At 53.9% G+C, this 18,495-nt stretch overlaps 7 protein-coding genes across 7 annotated transcripts; 4 read left to right on the plus strand and 3 right to left on the minus strand.

Moving 5' to 3' along the window:
* Positions 1–721: 721 nt before the first annotated feature.
* A1O7_00580 (uncharacterized protein) lies at positions 722–1,464 on the plus strand (the record flags this gene model as incomplete). Its single annotated transcript, XM_007754621.1, has 2 exons — positions 722–1,381; positions 1,444–1,464. 2 exons carry the CDS (start codon positions 722–724, stop codon positions 1,462–1,464), a joined length of 681 nt encoding a protein of 226 aa, XP_007752811.1.
* A 1,976-nt stretch (positions 1,465–3,440) lies between these two features.
* On the plus strand, positions 3,441–4,346 carry A1O7_00581 (uncharacterized protein; the record flags this gene model as incomplete). Its single annotated transcript, XM_007754622.1, has 1 exon — positions 3,441–4,346. One exon carries the CDS (start codon positions 3,441–3,443, stop codon positions 4,344–4,346), a length of 906 nt encoding a protein of 301 aa, XP_007752812.1.
* A 555-nt stretch (positions 4,347–4,901) lies between these two features.
* A1O7_00582 (40S ribosomal protein S9) lies at positions 4,902–5,744 on the minus strand (the record flags this gene model as incomplete). Its single annotated transcript, XM_007754623.1, has 3 exons — positions 4,902–5,319; positions 5,443–5,569; positions 5,699–5,744. 3 exons carry the CDS (start codon positions 5,742–5,744, stop codon positions 4,902–4,904), a joined length of 591 nt encoding a protein of 196 aa, XP_007752813.1.
* A 294-nt stretch (positions 5,745–6,038) lies between these two features.
* Positions 6,039–6,833, plus strand: A1O7_00583 (60S ribosomal protein L21-B; the record flags this gene model as incomplete). Its single annotated transcript, XM_007754624.1, has 4 exons — positions 6,039–6,104; positions 6,168–6,254; positions 6,374–6,533; positions 6,670–6,833. 4 exons carry the CDS (start codon positions 6,039–6,041, stop codon positions 6,831–6,833), a joined length of 477 nt encoding a protein of 158 aa, XP_007752814.1.
* Positions 6,834–7,897: 1,064 nt separating this feature from the next.
* Positions 7,898–12,220, minus strand: A1O7_00584 (uncharacterized protein; the record flags this gene model as incomplete). The annotated part of the gene is made up of 2 exons (XM_007754625.1): positions 7,898–11,936; positions 11,991–12,220. The coding sequence occupies 2 exons, from the start codon at positions 12,218–12,220 to the stop codon at positions 7,898–7,900; spliced, it is 4,269 nt and encodes a 1,422-aa protein (XP_007752815.1).
* Positions 12,221–13,365: 1,145 nt separating this feature from the next.
* Positions 13,366–15,322, plus strand: A1O7_00585 (D-lactate dehydrogenase (cytochrome); the record flags this gene model as incomplete). Its single annotated transcript, XM_007754626.1, has 3 exons — positions 13,366–14,761; positions 14,819–14,985; positions 15,095–15,322. The coding sequence occupies 3 exons, from the start codon at positions 13,366–13,368 to the stop codon at positions 15,320–15,322; spliced, it is 1,791 nt and encodes a 596-aa protein (XP_007752816.1).
* An 846-nt stretch (positions 15,323–16,168) lies between these two features.
* On the minus strand, positions 16,169–17,790 carry A1O7_00586 (uncharacterized protein; the record flags this gene model as incomplete). The annotated part of the gene is made up of 2 exons (XM_007754627.1): positions 16,169–16,354; positions 16,405–17,790. 2 exons carry the CDS (start codon positions 17,788–17,790, stop codon positions 16,169–16,171), a joined length of 1,572 nt encoding a protein of 523 aa, XP_007752817.1.
* Positions 17,791–18,495: the final 705 nt, after the last annotated feature.

The following is an 18,495-nucleotide window of genomic DNA, read 5'->3' on the forward strand; positions in this document are numbered from 1 at the left end:
GACAGGCGTAGACCATGGAAAGGCTGCTTGGTCCTTGGCGACGAAGATACCCAGCTCCAAATCTGTACGATACGAAGACACCTTTTCACCATAGCCGAATTAACCGGCTCCTGAGCTGGAAGAGAATGCGCAGCCGGGCTCCATTGCTGCTCGGTCGGCGTCTACCATATATCCTTCACTAGCAAGCGCTGTTGACGACCAAACACCAAGACGCAAAAGGACCTTGCCGAAAGTCCAGCTCGTGAAAACAGACCGATTGGACGGCGACTCGATCATCTCCTGTTCAGCCTCAACAGCCACTGCGGCCTTCACATGCCTTCTTGTTCCTTGGTCGCCATTGCCCTCTCTCTCTCTCTTTTCATTATTTGTTATATTCTTATTTGTCCCCCGTACTCAACTGCGCAACTTCCTGCTCTTACCATGACTACGACGGCCGCTCACCAAATGACCAGCTGTACAGCTCGAGAACACGGCGACCTGACATCGATGGCCACACTTGTCGACCTCGATGAGCACACTGGTCCAAACGAGGTCTGGTGTCTTGAAACACCCGGGTTGTCCCACAATACCACTCTGAGCTGAACTCGATCGTCGTCGAATCACTATCGGAGTACTCGGTCACATTCTTCGATGCACCACAAGACACCGCCGCCTACAGATCGTGTCAGACCCTTTTGGGAGCGCCTTACACCAGACTCGTTGTAATTTGTCGGTCAGGGTAATGGACATCGTACAGGCTCCGCCTTGCGGTGAGTCAGCCGTGGACTCTTCATTTCAAAATCTTGAACATTTCCGATACTTCTCCACCTACGAATCCCTCAACAAACACACTCGGGAGTTACGCATCCTGACGCTCCTGCCTCGGCAAGAAAATGATGATGTGATCACTTGCAGCCTGGCAAAAGTCCCTTTATCAGCCGCCAACCACTTCTATGCGCTGTCTCACTGTTGGGGCTCTCCAGGAGAGACAGCCAAAATTATGGTGAATGGTGAACGATTCCATATTCGCAAAAACCTCCGGAACTTCCTATGGAACCTCCGAAAGCTGTTTCCTGGGCCTGTTACGGTGTGGGTGGACTTTTTGTGCATCAATCAACACGATATTTTAGAACGCAACTTTGAGGTCAGTGTGATGGGCGAGATCTACGCATCTGCCGACAAAGTTATCGCATGGCTCGGTGATTCCACTCCGGAGTCCGAGGAGGCCCTCAATTATCTCAACGAGATCTCCCGTCTACGGCAGCAGCGCGGCGAAGAAGTGGTCGTTCGGTACAGTGACAAGACTCCAACACGTGCCCTCAAGCATTTGATGTCAAGACCTTACTGGAGCAGACTGTGGATCGTCCAGGAGGTCCTTTTGGCCAACGATGCCCTCACTATGGTTGGCGCAGGATTGGCCGGCTGGAAGACTCTGTGCTCCGCTATTGAACTGATGGACATCAGTACCCTGCTTGGACCCTTTGAGCGAGGTCAGCAGCAAAGAGTAAGCAGAAGGATCTTTCTATCGCTCAGCCGGCAATCAAAGCGACTCGTAGGCTCGAGGCCATTAAGTGGGCTTGTGTGCGAGTTGGCGGTCCGATCTGCTATGATCTCGAGACAGACTTTACGGGCTCCTCGCTTTGGCGTGTCCCAAAAGCCGGGCAGGGGTAAAAGTTGACTACGACGGTCCAATTCTTCAAACTTTCATCAGGCATTATGAGTTATGGCATGGTTGGCATCCGCACCCAACTTCCCTGGAACGCGGCAAATCGTGTGATCCTGGGCTGCCGAAAGGTCCGGCTTTCGAGGCCAGGTTCGTTTGGGAGAGACTTCGACCGCCCTCAAAGTCTGTTGTGGACAAGAGAACTGTCTTGTGCACCGTGGCGTCGAGATCGTGGCAGAAGGTGGGCCGTTACGTTCTTTGACGATATTACGGAGGTCTATTTCGACCACGCCGAGCTCGAGCGATTGCGGCACGATAGCATCTTACGCTCCAAACTTACTGGGACCATGGTATTTACAGTATTCCTCTGCTTCGGTGAGGTATCCTACACCACATTCGCCATGGCCAAGGCTCCACACTTCGCCGTGGTCCCTGTGGCAGAGTGTGCTGGAACAAGCCACACAACTGTTGCTGTTTATGTTTCGTACGTGAAGATCCGAGATACGCCCTCACACAGGTCTGAACACATCATCTACACCACTATAGTGCCCGAGGCTGGCGACCTTTTGATCAACTTGCTGGCTACAGTGCTTATTGTACGACATTCTGCGGCAGAATGGCGTGTCGTCGATGTCGGGTTTACGTACAGATATTCCGTTGCACGCAGGCCACATCTCTGCCACTGGCTCAGCCATCGAATCCCTAGCACTGTCTACTCCATTGTCTCCTCTTACCAACCTGTTGCTCCCTTCAGGGATACTTATGATGACAGGCACGTCGCATGTGATATTGAGCTGAATGGGCCCGCGATCGCCGAATTTATAAGGAATGAGCTGATTTCAAGCACTGGTAATCAACGTGACGTTCCAACCTGGGATCCCGCAGCGTTTGTCCGGGAACACGGTATACGACGCTGCTCATGACAAGAATCTATACCTTGGCGCATAAGGTAGCACGGTGGCATACGCGGGCCCTTCTTGATACCCCTGTCGGCTTCGGCAACGAACTCAGGCTCCACCATGGGCTGAAGAAAGCACCCATTCATCCAGATGTGCTAGCCTTCTTTCACATTGGTGGCACATGGTACACCGCAGCATTGTTTAAATCGGTGCGAGCGAGCTGAGGAGGTTGCCACAACCCCAAGGGACGTGTCCTATCAGAAATACCTAGGATGGAGATCACAGATGACAAACTGCTAGACTCAGTCAGGAGAAATTCGCCGAATACAAGACTTCCCGGAACTGGAAGACACGGCATTGCGTGCTCGGACCATTTTCGCGCTGCAGCTTAATTCAGTATACGGTACTTGGGGATGGTGCTGGTTCACACTGTATCTTAGCCCGATTATCCCTCTGTAGAAGTAGGATGGTCATACCTGCTATTCTACCGAGCACGGCGGCGTCTCAGTATTGCATCGCGGTCTGTGTGGTAGAAGTGGTGGACGCCAGGCTACTGTGTGCTTGGCACTTTATGAAGGCTTTGCTTAGACCTGCCATCGCTCGGTCTACCGTCCGTTTGTTTAAAACAGCCATCGCCATCTTGAGCTAGCAGGAGTATACATATTTCTACCTACAGTAGGTAACTTTACCCAACCAAGACCGCGAGGCTGAACGCGCCCGGTGGAACTTCGGGCACATGCGTAACCTTTGTTTACATCTAATCGTCAAGAGCCTCAACTCGCATCTGTCAATCCCTAAAAGGCACCACTGTCGAAACAGTAAATAGAGTACCAGTTGCCGACCAGAGCAGCATACCATCGTATTTCTTCCTACGAAACTTCCCTAGCCAGTTAACAACAATGCCACGACCCGTCGACTACTCCTCCACGCTCGCGACACTGTGCGCCCAACAAGCCGCGCAACCCCTCTCGATCCTCGCGCTCGCGGAGCCGATCACCACCTCCCAACAACAGCGACAGCAGCCCCAAGCTGCCTCCCGTGGCCCACCCCGCCCATCAGACACGCTCTCCGCCTCGGAAGCCGACTCGTCTCTAGCTCTCACGCCCACGACCCTAGCCGCCGACCTCACGCACTACAAGGACCTGTTCTCCAAGCTCCGCTTCAGCTACCTCGAGCAGGTCACCAAGGAGAAATACCTGCGCAGCATCGTGGGCGATCCGCCCCTGCTAGTCAGCCATGGCGACAACCTGGCGCTCGAGCAGACGCTGGCGACGATGAAACACGACCTGAAGGCCAAGAAGGAGGACGTCGACGCGCTGGTTTCCGCGATGGAGGAACGGGCGCGGGACGTCGCGCAGCGGTACGATGCCGTAAACGAGGGGATGGGCGCGCTGGAACGGGTACCGCTTGAGATCGAGGATTTGAGGCGCGAGGTAGAGAGATTGAATGCCGAAGTTGCGGCCCGGCGGGGTGTGGAGGGGTCTTCCGATCCGAGGATGAGGATGTCGTTGGCGGAGACGGAGGAGGCGCTCGCGGCGCAGAGGGAAAGGAATGCCGAGGTCGATCGCATGATTGCCGAGTTGCAGGGCGGAATGCCGGCGAGGGTGCGCGACGTGGAGAGGATGGATCGTGAGTTGGCGGAATTGGAGAGGAGGCGGAATGAAGCTGCGAGGTTGGCGGTCGAGGGGAGGCGGAGGAGGGAGGAACAAGGTGGCCGGGACGAGATGGAGGAGCTGGGACGGTGGTATAGAGCGAGTGAGGGCGTTATGAGGGGGTTGTTGGGCGTGGAGGGGACGGTAGGGTAGTGTGGACTTGATTAGGCTTGGGTCGATGCCGTTGTGAGCCAGCCAAGGCACGAGGACATTTATCATGCTTGCATAAATGCAGTTACGACACAGAAAGACACGAGGACTTTATGTGACGCAAGCTGGTGTGGCCTACGACCAGCGGTATTGACGATGGGAAACAGAAAGGAACGAAATGCACAAGACGATACCCCGGAGTAAGAAGATACGAAATAGGACACGCGTCTATCATATGCATGAATGATCACGGACTCTGATTCGGAAGGATTTGGTTCAGTCGGTCGTCTCTTATCTCGGAATCACTGACTGACTTGAACATTTTCAGCTCTGGGCTTTTGAACGCTTCGATGCCTTTGCCGCGAAAGCCATGGAGCTGACTGCCATTTCGATGACCTTTCACATGGCTCCGATGTGTGGATGCTCGCTTCCCTCTTGCTGACCACTAGTCCCGTACCGCTTGGGTCCGCTCAGGTCGACTTGTTGGAACCATCAGGGCTGCCTTTGGACCTGCCGGGATCACCTCCCACATTCGATAATGTCATGGCATGCCGTGACCTACTCCTCGTCCTCGCCGGCCTCCTCATCACCGCCATCGCCTTTCTCCGCGGCCTTGGCCTTCTTCCTCCTAACACGACCAGGTCGACCACCACCAAACGGACTCGTCAGGGCGAAATCAATGTGCTTCTGGCTGTCAAGTCGGACCACAAAGCTGGGGACGTTGACGATCTGCTTGCCGACGCGGATGTGACGCTGCTTGATCAACACACGGGCGTGGTGGATCGACTTGGCCAGCCCGAGCTTGTACACGCAGGTCTGCAGGCGGCGCTCCAAGAAATCCTCGACCTTGAGCGCGAGCACGTAATCGAGCTTCATGCGCGACTCGTCGAGCACGCCGACGCGGACGAGACGGCGAATGAGGGCGTTGCCTTCGAAGAGACGCTTGGGGTCCTTTTCGTCGAGGGTCAGGAGTTGACTGCATACAGCATTCGTATTAGTAAGTGTTGCGGATAGAGCCCGACGACGAATCCGCAGGAGAAGCAGTGTGCTGCTTCACAGACAAACAAACAGATAGACGGGGAAGTTTCTCATAGCATACCGGGCAGCACGACGGATCTTGGACAGCGTAAGCTGGACGCGCCAGACCTCACGCTTGTTGCGCAGGCCATATTCGCCGACGATCTTGAGTTCGGAATCACTGTGGGCGGAGATGTCAGGACGGATATCTCAGACATGAAGCACAGACAAGCTGATGCTCAGTGGCCAGGATATTCTGGTACGTACAGACGGGCAGATTCGAAGGCTGCGAATTGATGTCAGTCCTGTCATTGCAGAAGATTGAGCGCCGTGCTTACGTCGACGGGGGACCTTGTAGGTCTTGGAGTAGGACCGCGGCGCCATGATTGCAACAGATTATGCGCAATCGAGTGACTAGGTAGTTGTCGAGGTGGCCGAAGTTGCGGGTTGAGGTGTAGACCTTCTGATGAAATTGCCAGTGGTGCGCAGTTTGAGTGGGCTGTCGTAGTCTTGGCACGCACAAAAACAATTTGTGGGTCCGCGGTCTTGGCGTTTTGGGAGGCGCAACTGCGGCGGACACGACCACCACGACCACCACACGGCGAATATCCTGACCTGTGCCACAACTAATTCCACGACAACCACCGACACGTAGACTCGTCGATCTCATCCGTCGCAATGGGTCACTCTGCAGGTCTGCGATCCGGCACGCGCTATGCGTTCAGCCGCCAGCACCGCAAGAAGGTGCGAGCACTCCGACAGAATTTGTGGGAAGGAAGGAAATCGGAGGGCTGACTGCGCTTGTAGGGCATGATCGCTCTGGGCACGTACATGAAGACATACCGAGTCGGTGACATTGTCGATATCAAAGCAAACGGTGCCGTCCAGAAGGGTGTACGTGGAAGATCCTAATCCCAATCCTAATCCCAACCACGCCCAAACAGAACTCAGCATGCAAATACCAAAGAGAGTCGGGAAAAAAGAAGCACACGCTGACCTGGCCACAAAAACAGATGCCCTACAAGGTCTACCACGGCAAGACGGGCGTCATCTACAACGTGACGAAATCCGCCGTCGGCGTCATCGTCTACAAGAAAGTCGGCAACCGATACATGGAGAAGCGAGTGAATGTCCGTGTCGAACACATCGCCCACTCGAGATCGAGAGAGGAATGTAAGTCTATGACCCACGCCCATGAGCACTGGGTGCAACAGTGTTTGCAATATCTGGTATCCTTGCATACTTGACGCATAAGGTGGAATGGCCACCCGAATTCAAACACATGCTGACCATGCCGTCCATTTTATAGTCCTGACCAGAGTCAAGTCCAATGCCCAACGCCGTCGCGAGGCCAAGGAGAAGGGTGAATCCGTCCAGCTGAAGCGCATGCCTCAGGGTCCCCGAGGCTCACACACTGTCGATTTCTCAGAGGTCGAGAGTCTGGCGCCTCAACCGTACGACACTCATATCTAAACGAATCGAAAGAGCGGAGGGTGGTTTATGCTGTGGTGGTGCTCAGCTGCATTGGGTTCGGGATGAGGAGCACTGCAAGCCAGGCGATGCTTCACTCACATGGCCCGCTTAGGTGATGAGACGGACGTGGTCTACCGCAATCCGTGGATAGGTACTGCCGTGTTAATGGACACGTCTTTATTGCTTAGGAATGAAGGAAGTGTCTTGGCAGAGCTACTCGAGTGAGGGAGATGCGTCCCAACTTCTGTGGACGATGGCATGAGGACGGGCATTGCATCGCAGGTGTGATAGAAGACGCATCAATGTCCCTCCATACTCCCAAGATGATACCTTCAAGCGTTGAACTGTCCCTACTTCCAGAACGAATTGTCCTTAGCTCCCGAAAGAGTTGCCCCTGGCAATTCTGCAGATTCTGTTCATCGACTACTTCCCGACTTTCTCGCCTGAAAGACCGAGTACCAAAGTCTCAGCTCTTGACGCAAGATGAGACTATGGCCATGAATAAACCATGTCAAGTGCACCAAAGTTATTATCGCAGCTCGTTGGGTACAAGGTGGTAATGCAGCGCATCGTGGCTCATCGTACGAGGGCGTGCTTACTGCGGCGCCATCTTGGACCAGCATGTCACCATGAGCACATCTGCGGTGCCTCGAAGGGACACTTTCTCCACGGTGCTCTATGCCTCCCACCCAAGGACCATCACACCTATGAGGGCTCCTTGCACTGTAATGCCTTCGTCCCACTAAGCTCTTCTGTCTGGTATCAAATTCCCTTTGTTCGCCACCGGTATGATTTGAGACTTTGTCGTCAAAATGCCCCTAACCGAGAACAAAATCTAAAAACTGAAATATGTGGACGCCTCGCTATGCTCTCGGTATCATGCTGATCCTGCACCCACTCATTTGCGTGTGTCTGTAGAACGCCGGCCCCATTCCACCAGGGTATCCCATCCGATGTGAATGCAAGGTAGCAGTCCCATTTGTTGTTCATTCCACTTCGCAGTCGTAGTCTTTTCCCCGATGCCTGAATCAATATCCAATGCAGTGTCCTCCCAGCCCGTCATATCAGAAAGCGAAATCATCGTCATCGTCGTCGGAATCTTTCGCTAACGCGTGAATGCCGCCTTCTGCTATCGACCCTGGATCTTTGAATGGCCGCAACTCATTGCCCTTTGATAGAGTATGACGTGCATCGGTCAGTTTCACCGGACTTGACGACTGGACTTCCTCGGTCGGAGTCATACCAGACACACTGGCAAAGTCTGGCGACCTCTCGTCAGTACGGGCCAGATCCGACAATGGAGGATACACGTCGTCTGGATTTGTGAGAGATGAGCTCCCACCGTTCGAGACCACTGAAGGCGCATTGGGCGAGACCATGGGCCTAGTGCCGGATGGAAAACGATCATTTCGGCAGCCAGATTCAGCGGTGGTTGGCGGCTTTGTGGGCACAATTTCTCCCAATGATTCTCGCCTCGCAAGCGACGGCGATGATTCCAATCCTGTTGTCTCAAGCGGCTCATAGTTTGGCACGGCCCCCGGTTCGTCCTGTCCGGCTTCAGTATCGACCAGGACAGGCACGTACGGATCTTGCAAGTGGTCTCCACTGTGTGTCCATCTGGATATGGTTCTTTCAGGATCGAGTCCATCATCCTCTTTGTCGTTTCGCACGCTGGTAGTTGAGTGTTCCACCTGCAGCGCACACTCATCTGCGTCGATGGCGGTATTCCTTGCAATCTGTTGTAGTGTCTCCTGGAGTACCCAAGGGAAGCTGATGAAAGGTACGCCAGTGGCAGGGGTTGAAGCAGAGAAAACAGAGCCAGAAGATTCGCTTGAGAGAGCAGAACCATCTTCGTCTTCTGATCCGTTGCCCTCTTCTCGTTTCCTAGCTTTCTGATATTCTTCGTGGGTGATGTGGTAAGCCGCAATGGCATATGGTCGCAGCTTTGCCAGGTCATGTCCACCAGCCTCTTCCAGGAACGCCGCATAGTATTGATCTTTCAGAGTCTTGGCGTGCTGTCCAATTTCTTCATGGAATTTGTAGTCTTTGGACGCTTTGCTGTGGTGCAACACAAAAGTAGACCAAACTTCGAATTCAGACGCAATTTGGTGTTGGGCCATGACACGTCGCATGCTCTCGTCATAACTCTCCTTGAGTCTGCGGACAAACCCAAAGACTTCCTCTTGTGGGGCATGTATCAGGATCCGTTTATCAAAATCTCCCAAGAGGTGTGGCTCGAACTTTGCTTTCCCAACCGCGTCGTATAACCGGCCCAGAATCTGTTTCGAGCGATACTCATCTGATCGTTTCTTCTCCATGAAATGAGGCCACTGGCTTCGCTCCAAATCCCGGGTCATGAGTGCGGGAACGCCGGTTTTGGGATAGTCAACGGCCATGGAATGGAGCTCGACAAGCTTCAAGCATTGCTCGCTGTCGATGCCATCGGGTAGAGAGTCAGCAGCAGCAAGGTGCGCATGTGCAATCCTTCCTAGATAGTCATTCTGCATGTAATCGTAGAAGAAGTTGATGATGTCGTCGATCGAGACATTTTCCTTTTTGACGGGCTCTGGTGCGTTGTAATGAAACGGTTCGGCATTCCACTCCTCAGGAAGCAATTCGGGATCCCAGATGACGATATAATCGTCCCCGTCGAGATCACCACCAGAACACATGCTGGGCAAATCTCGGTCACCAACCGAGGGCATGACCAGCACATCGCACATGTGCCGCAGCTGGGGACAGTTGACAGCTCTGACGACCCGGATATCGCCGCGATGCAGAGATGGGTTGCGAGCGATGATACAAATTCCTTCATAGATACAGCGGACTTTTTTGTGCGGATCTGTGTATTGGATGAAAACCTCAGGCAAGGCTTTCTCTCTTTCCTCCCGGCTGGCGTTTGGCCCGGGCTGAAGGTCGTTAATGTGACCGGAGAGCATGCCAGTCTCGTCAACGACACCCAGGACGAAGGCACCTTGGGACACTGGGATCTTAGCCTTCTCCTTCAGATACTTCAGCGTCCATGCTCTCCAGAGTCGTACTAGGGAGGCAACAAATGGTTCATCAATCTGGGAGAAGCCAGCTTCGATCATGGCAGCGACAACAGGGGTCATCAAATTGGGATCGACGTTCTCCCGCAAGGCTCGTACGGCAACGGTGTCATCTTTCATGGCGGCATCCAGATCTTCAATGCATTTTTGTTGCATTCGGAGAAACACCGCATCCGGTACGCCAAGTGCCGACAACACAAGGATGAGTTGACGGTTCAAGAACGGTCGCCAGAATTCAGAGACCCGAATGATCTCCAACTCATTTGATTCGCTATCGAACTTCCGTTGGCTCGGTCGGATCTTGACATCAGAATTGGTGAGGGTGGGGTCAAGGGCAAGAACTCCTTTACAGCCGCCCAATCTGAACTGGAACGCCGAAGGAGGCTCCTCACCACCGAGCTTAAGTTTGTTCTTGATGTGAAGGGCAGTGAGACGGGATATTTTGCCAACGCCATCGGTGAAGTTGTATTTGCCGTTTTTGATGTCCGGTATGTCGGCATCTCTGCTGTGACTGTCTCTGTTCAGGATCTTGCAGGGTGTTGTCGTCGCAAAGCATTGACCCATTCGTGCAGCTCGCTTGGCGACGACCTTTTCATGATCAAAGATGCCCATATCCCTTCTGATATCATCAACAGTGATGTGTGGACGTTGAGAGGCCGCAAAGAAGTATGCACCGTGTTCCCTTATCTGTGAGTTTCCCCAAGCAAGAAACTCGTAACGTCGATCGCCAAGGACAATACCGTGCTTCATCGTCCGACGGACTCTGTCGAAGATCAGCTTCATCTTACCGTTTGTTGCTGGCCAGAGCCTTGTTTGTCCGCGGTAAGGGTCGTCTTCGAACCGTACTCTGAGGAAATGGTTGCTGACGCTGGAATATCTGCGCACAATCCGATTCGTGACCTCGACTGCAGGGCTGTGAAATACAACACCCGTGGCGGTCACTGTTGCACTATAGATCTCTGCACAATTTGCGGGAGGAGCACGAGCCAGCACCGGCTTTGTGTAGCGTAGGTCTGTGAAGATGGACATGGGCTCATAGACACGTTGTTGATGTAGATCGACGTGGACGAGCATTTGCTTGGCTCGTTTTGTTGGCATGTCTGACAACTTCTGCAAAAACTCGCGTGTGAGGCTGTATTCATTAAGCCACCGTCTTGAAACACAAACTTCGAGCTGATATCTCAGATCGAAGTCAAGGCGGCGCGGTAGCAAAAGCTCCTCTGACCATGATTGAGAGCCTGTTCCGTCGACAAAGTCCCAGAATGGAGCTGGACCTTCTGGACCGATGACCATTTGGAATGGGGAGTCTCGACTCACGCGAATGTTGAAGTCTGCAAGAGCAGTCAGGAACTGGCCCAGCGAATTGTGGTCTCGGTCGATATCCGGCTTGATGGTAACGCGGAAAGTTGTCCAGCGAGCGATATCGATGCTATTGTGAAGTTTCTGCACCGAAATCGGAGTTTCATTGATCTTCTGAAAAGTTTCCTTCTCGTCGACAATGTCAGTCTGGCGCGACCATGTGTCGTCTGAGCTCCACTTGGACGAGTTGTCATCGTGACTCAATCCCATTGCCTCCTTCAATTGCCGGGAGTACCAGGGCGTGTTATTCAGGTGGATGATCAACCCGGTGGATCCGTTGCTGCGGGCTTCGCACAGAGAGAACTGTTCGTCCAGTGCGACAGAGAACCGGTATGCCCGTTCTACAGCCCTGCCTCTTGAGTGGATAACAACAGGAAAGTGGACCTCCATCTCCAGTCTGTTCAAGTTCAGCCGTAATCGAACGGCATCACCGCGAAGGTTCCGTTTCGTGGCCTTCACAACCATGCATTCAGGTCGAACAAGATAGCCAAAATCGATTGCACTTCCATACAGTATGACTTCTGGATCGTACTTCACGCCACGGCGGACAGGACTCTCCACGAAGCGGTTGCGCGGCCGGGCTTCATATCGAACCTTGATCTTGGGTAGCGGCTCACCCTCATTGCGCCGACTGTGAAAGTGGAATTTGTTGATGAATTGTTCATCCCAAGGTGCTCTTCCCGGTGGTGGTGGTCTGCAGACAATGTCAGAACATAGTGACGGCAAGGATCTAGAATTGGTTGCTCACTTGAACACGATCATCGCTTGTCCTGCGAAGTTACCCTGAGGGGTTTCCTCCATCCGGATGAACTCGACATTTCCAAAACGACTGAAATTTCTGTGGATATCGTAGGTGGTGACTCCTCGAGGCAGGTTAGAAATGTAAGCCTTGACAGAAGGCCAAGTCCTCCATTCTTCGTCGCGTAGCGGTTGGCGTGCTAGATCCACCACCCTCAGTGAAGCTGCAAGTCGCTCCATCTGGCCATGCCCTTGGTCCGAAAGACGCTGAGCAAGGACCAGAGCAGGTGCTGTCCAGGCTGTTAGGTTGTAGAGCCTTTGGACTGGAGAAAGGCAAGAGAATCGGAAGTAAATGGATTTTGACGTTCAATCTTGGCTTTGGACAACAAGACAGGGTCAAGGATTTTGGCGAGAGCCAGCCAGTGTGTCGGAAGCGAAGATCCGCCCGGGACTAAGGCAAGGGACGATAAAACCCTAATCCAGATTGCACGAGATCAAGAGAATACAAAAGGACGTCGAATCAGAACAGGATGAATATCAGAGATTGGGGGTGAACCCTGAAGCAAAAAGAGAAGACGGACAGCGGAAAAGTGACGAAAGTTAAGGATGTGAATATCTCGGGTGACGGTAGAATGGTTGTTGGCAAATTCATTACATTTAGAGGGTGGGCAAAGGCAAGAGCGTGGTGCAAGCAATCCCCATGCAGCACGCACCTGCCCGTCGTTTGATTGTATCAAACGGCAGAAGGCAGAAGGCAACACACTGGGGCCTGCTGGATGTTAAGGCAGACATGGCCGGCGGTGGTCAAGGTGAGTTAGCCGTGAGACCGAACCCAGAGCAAAGACGATACGTCAGTCAGACGAGAAGACTACAGACTCAAGGACAAATCGCAGCAAACGACGAAATATTGGCCATGGTGAGGCTGGCACACCAGCTTAGGTACGCACGCAGTAGATATGTAATAGGGTCTTCACACAGCTGCATTCAATGGCGAGGCATTCGTGGTAAAGAAACGCTTGCTAAAGCCCCGCAGTTGGCTGCTCGACCCACGATCTAAATTACACAGTCCTGTCTGATTACTGTATGGATTATGTATGACATTAGGTGAAGGTGGCCGGGGATACCTACAGTACCTAGACAGGCGATCTAGAAGCCCGCTTGTCGGCAACAAGATTTGCAGACTAAAGAGGCCTGGAGAGGCTCAAGAGGCGCGAACGCGGGCGGCATCGATTCCGCTCCCTCCTAGAGTATGTAATCGTGCGTCGTGCTCTCATGACGGCAATTACACCATCGCATACGGAGTACTCGTGAGAAGAATCGTATTCCTCCCGCCAAAACAAGGAACACGCTTCCTCATCGCCGCGCTCACTGGGCGTAGGGTTCTAATGGAGAAGTCCCGACTGACCTTGCGACTTCTCAAGAGATGCGTCAAGGGAAATAGCAGAGGGACCGGTTCTTCGACAGTTCCCTTCTCGTCCAGGGCTTGCACGAGGACATACCTGAGAGACACTCCGACCAAATTCTACTCGACTCGCGCCTCAAGCGCAGAGTCCCACGCAAAGCCCAATCTACCACTATGGACGACCAGCAGGGCTTTACTCCTTGCTGGGGCCCTAGCGTCCATCGGCTATGCCGTGGGCGTCAACGATGCAGGAAGTCATGCCGATGAGCTCATTCCGCGGAAACCCAAGCCTCCTACATACGCGAGCAAGACGGAGCTGGAAAAGGCCATCACGGAGCTTCGGGAACTGCTGGGTGAGGACGCAATCTCCACGGACGACGACGACCTCAAGGACCACGGCTACTCGGAATGGTCGTCGATCAACATCGACCAGTTGCCCGTCGCTGTGGCGTATCCCAAAAGCACCGAGGAAGTCGCGCACATTGCGAAGATTGCCTCAAAGTACAGAGTGCCCATGATCCCTTACTCGGGCGGCTCCTCTCTGGAAGCGAACTTTTCGGCCCCCTTCGGCGGTTTCAGCATTGATTTCGCCTTTATGGACCAGATCCTGGCTGTCCACGCAGACGACATGGATGTCGTCGTCCAGCCGGCCGTACAATGGATGGAGCTGAACGACAAGCTGCAGCATACGGGCCTGTTCTTCCCCGTCGATCCGGGTCCGTCAGCCAAGATCGGAGGCATGGTCGGCACCTCCTGCAGCGGCACAAACGCCTTCCGCTACGGCACCATGAAGGACTGGGTCATCAATTTGACAGTCGTCCTGCCAGACGGGCGGATCATCAAAACCAGACGGCGCCCCCGCAAGACCGCGGCGGGGTATAATCTTACTGGCTTCTTCGTGGGCGCTGAAGGCACTTTGGGCATCGTCACGGAAGCGACGCTCAAGCTGGCAGTTATCCCCCAGGAGACCAAAGTCGCGGTCGTGACCTTCCCGACCATCCGCGACGCCGCCGCCGCGGCCATGCAGATCATCCGGGCGGGCGTGCCCGTCGCGGCCATGGAGATCATGGACGACGTGCAAATGTCCGTCATCAACCGCGCAGGAGGCACGAACCGCACCTGGAAGGAAGTGCCCACCATATTCTTCAAATTCTCGGGCACAATGGCCGGGGTGAAGGACAACATCGACATGACCACGCAAATCGCGAAGAAGAACCACGCCGGCGACTTCATCTACGCCAACGACGGGCGGGAAGCCCACGACCTGTGGAAAGCCAGGAAGGACGCCCTGTGGAGCATGCTCTCGTTGAGGCGCGAGGGCGACGAGGTCTGGTCGACCGACGTGGCTGTCCCAATCTCGAGACTTCCGGACATGGTTGGTAAGTATTCGCCTACTGCGAAGCCATGTTTGGGGCGTGCCTGACATGTCCGCCTAGAAATCACCAAAAAGGAAGTCGACGATCTGGGTCTCTTCGCCAGCGTGCTCGGCCACATCGGCGACGGCAACTTTCACACATCAGTCATGTACAACCGCAACGACCCCAAGGAGAGGGAACAGGTCGAGCGCGTCGTGCATAACATGGTAGATCGGGCTCTTGAAATGGTATGTGCCCAGTCTCCAAGATCGAAACTCTAAGCCGCCGTCCGACGTTGATGCGGATGCTGCGTGGATGAGGATGACATTGATCCTGAGCGATGCTAACGATGACCAGGAAGGCACATGCACAGGCGAGCATGGCATCGGCCTAGGCAAGAAGCAAAGCCTCGTCTCTGAACTCGGCGTCGAGACCATCGGCGTGATGCAGACGTTGAAACGCAGCCTCGACCCGCACTGGCTGATGAACCCGGGCAAGATCTTCGATGCCGTGGGTCCCGCCGACACGAAGAGTCAGCCTGAAGCCACGGCGGCGTCCACCCTGGCACGACCGACGGACAAGTGAGCGACTGGGAGGAGACACGGACGGGTGGACGGACCTAGTATATGATCTGCACGATATATGCTTGCACACATGCCAGACAAGCTGAGCTATATGGGATTGACTTTGCTTCGCCTGGTCGACTCGCTTGTGCGGGCATGATATGTGAGCTCTCGTTGTATCTACTACGTATCGTAGGTTGATCCCTCGAATTAAAATGGGGGCCAATATTGCTGATCGCGGCTTGTGTGCGCATGTGCTGATCAGCTACGCGGCAGGTATGTACGTAGCTTCGCTCTGGATGAGATCAGATCCGAAGTGCCTAGCCGGGGGAGTTCCTGATCTCCGACAAATCTAGATTCTCCTGTCGAAGGCCCGGCTAGCTTCACTGCTGGACACCGATTGCTTGACTTCATCTCCACCCCATAACCACACCCCGATATCCTGGATCCATGCCTGCCAAAGGGCTGCTTGCCTGAGGTAGACTCCTCACAATGGCTTAGCATAGGCAGGGAGCTGAGTCAGTGACGTCCGAGGGTGCGCAGTGTTGGCACCGATCACGAACAGAACTTGCTAGTGTGCTGAGGTGCCCCATTGCAGCCAGTGTTCAAGTTCTAGCCATCGCCTGGAGACTTCATACACGCGGGGTGTCCGCGATGGCTCCCCTTACCATCTAAGCTCCATCGTTTGCTGAATTTGCACCTCCGAGGCGGCGCCGGGGAATGTATGTAGTCGGTGGAAACATGCCTGCTTGCAGCGCTGCCGCTATCAAAACAGCCTAGGATGTGTATCACAGCGTACTGCATTCGAGGGATCCGATATCTGGACGAAATGTGCTTGAAAAGTTTGTAAATCCAGACCGGCGACCGATCAATCATTAAAGAATGCCTTTTCCAGTCGTCGGGCCAAATTCACACATGGGGTGTCGACAGCCCGCAAGAACGCATCCGCCACCCAGATGACAGCCAGTATGATCACGGTGGCCGCTTTGGCGAAGTCCCATTGGAATTGTCTCATGACTTCGGGCGTCTCCAGTTCGGGCGTTCGAGGGAGTATCTGTCTTGGATTAGGACGAGCAATGTGAAGGAAGTAAAGCGCATTCTTACCAAATAGCCTAGGGTATGGATGACCGGTCCGTGCATGACATACAAAGGAAAACTGATCTTGCCCAGATACTGCACAGGCGCCCAGCAAAAGGCTCTGTTTCGCAAAACGCCAAGACGACACGAAGACCAGACTATCAAGACTGCTCCTATGGTGGGCCAGAATCGGTGCTTTTCGGTGAAGTTCTGGGGAATGAGAGAGTCGAGGGTAACAAATCCAGGGGTAACATTGGCGGCAACGTCAGGGAAGGAGAGCAGGAACAGCGACACCAGAAATGCTGCCAAATACAAAATCCGACTCGATCGTTGGGGGATATGTCGCTGACTGTCCGTTTCGGTCGACGGCAGTCCAGGCGCAGTCGTCGACGTGCAGATGATGTCCAATTCTGCAATCACAGCTCCAGCCCAGAATGGGGTCAATTCCCATCTGTCCCAAGAGACACCCCAGATAAGGAGTCCCGCAAAGGTCATGATCCGCAGCCGGCTCGACATCCTGGCAGTGAGCATGTGCGTTAGGAAAAGAGCCATGCTGCAGCGAAACTCCACCGGGATGGTCCACAAATGGCGGTCCAGCTCAATGGACCCGGCGAACAGCGACCAGTTGAAGACGTCGACAAAGATGAGCATCTGGACCAGCCAATCCTTGAACTGCAGCCACATATTCGGTTGAGTATAGCAGTGAGATTCCAATACCATGCGCATTTGGTTTGAGAACTCTTCGGTGAGTTTGTACAGGTTGAGCTGAGCCAGACAGACGACAATGAATGTGGAGGCGAAACAAGGAAGAAATAGTCGCAGTCCTCGGCGGAAGATGGAAGAAGTCATGGTCGTCATCAGTTGTTCGTGGTGGCGCGCACGCATTTGCTTCACAGGTTTGTAGCTGAGGGCATATCCTGAGATGACGAAGAAGATGGCAACCATGGGAGGTCCCGAGTAGAAGAGTCGAACAATCGGTAATCGAATAAGCTCTGTGAATGCGGTCGGTGGCTGGATTTCTGGGTCGGGTGCCGCGCCCCAGGCGTGCACAATGTCGAACGTGCCATATGTGAGGTGGCAGATGAAGACAGCGAAGGCAGCGAGCCCGCGCATGCCATCGAGAAAGGCGGTTGGGGCAAGCTTGTCAGCCTTGCCCTGCTCACTCGGTGAGCGGCGATGCAGGAAAGTCGGGACAAGCAAACTGAGTAGTCGACCAAGAAGTCTGCCCAGATGTCGGTGTGAATAGCAAAGCCCGAAGTTCCAGATCTGACGTGGGTGGTGAGGCGTCAGCCATTGACTAGGTCCGATCGTACCTTCATTGTAGTCGAATCCACGTTTCTCGTCCAACAGTCCGGGTTGCGATTCATCTGAACTGGAACGTGAAGAGTCACTGCTCGAGTACGTCGAGCTCATGATGCTCGCTCGACCCGCGAACACTGGGCATCTGAAGAGAACGGAAGAATTGTGATGACGCGTCAGGACGGAGGAGTTTTCGAGAAGTTGAAAAAGAACGAACAGTGAAGGAGGCGCGAACTGTTTCCCCAGAGTTACAGGCGCCGGTCAGGGATAGCCAGTCGCTTGCTGTGATACTGGCAGCCACGGGGCTGAGTTTTGCATGAGCGGAGCCTCGCTCTCTCCACAGTTGCGAAATTGCGCACATGAGAGGCGGGTGAGAGGGAGGTGAGAGGCTGATCAGTCCACTCTGCGCCAGTTTTCTGAGACAGCAGGGATCCTTCGCAGAACAATAACCACGATTTCATGGGCACGTCTACTTACATATACTTTTGATATCTCGACTCGCTGTATCTACACTTACACAGTACCTATCAAAACATCCTGTGTTCAGGAGACCATGTTCAACGTCTCGAGAACTCGGAAAATTCAACGCAGGGTCTGGAGGGCTCAAGAAGCGTGGAAAGTGGCACCCCGGTCAAGGAGGTGGCGTTCCGAATTGCTTGTGAGTCTTGGTAATGAGTACAGTACGGAGTATTCCGGACACATCCACGCCATCAGAAGTCGAATCGAAGCAGCATGTCGCATCTGCCAACACGCCACACATATCAATGCTGCTGGAGTCTCGAGAGTATTGTCGCATCTGTTGGCCGAGATCACATTCTA

Source organism: Cladophialophora yegresii, assembly GCF_000585515.1.
Source record: "Cladophialophora yegresii CBS 114405 chromosome Unknown aczIN-supercont1.1, whole genome shotgun sequence".
Classification (NCBI taxonomy): domain Eukaryota; kingdom Fungi; phylum Ascomycota; class Eurotiomycetes; order Chaetothyriales; family Herpotrichiellaceae; genus Cladophialophora; species Cladophialophora yegresii.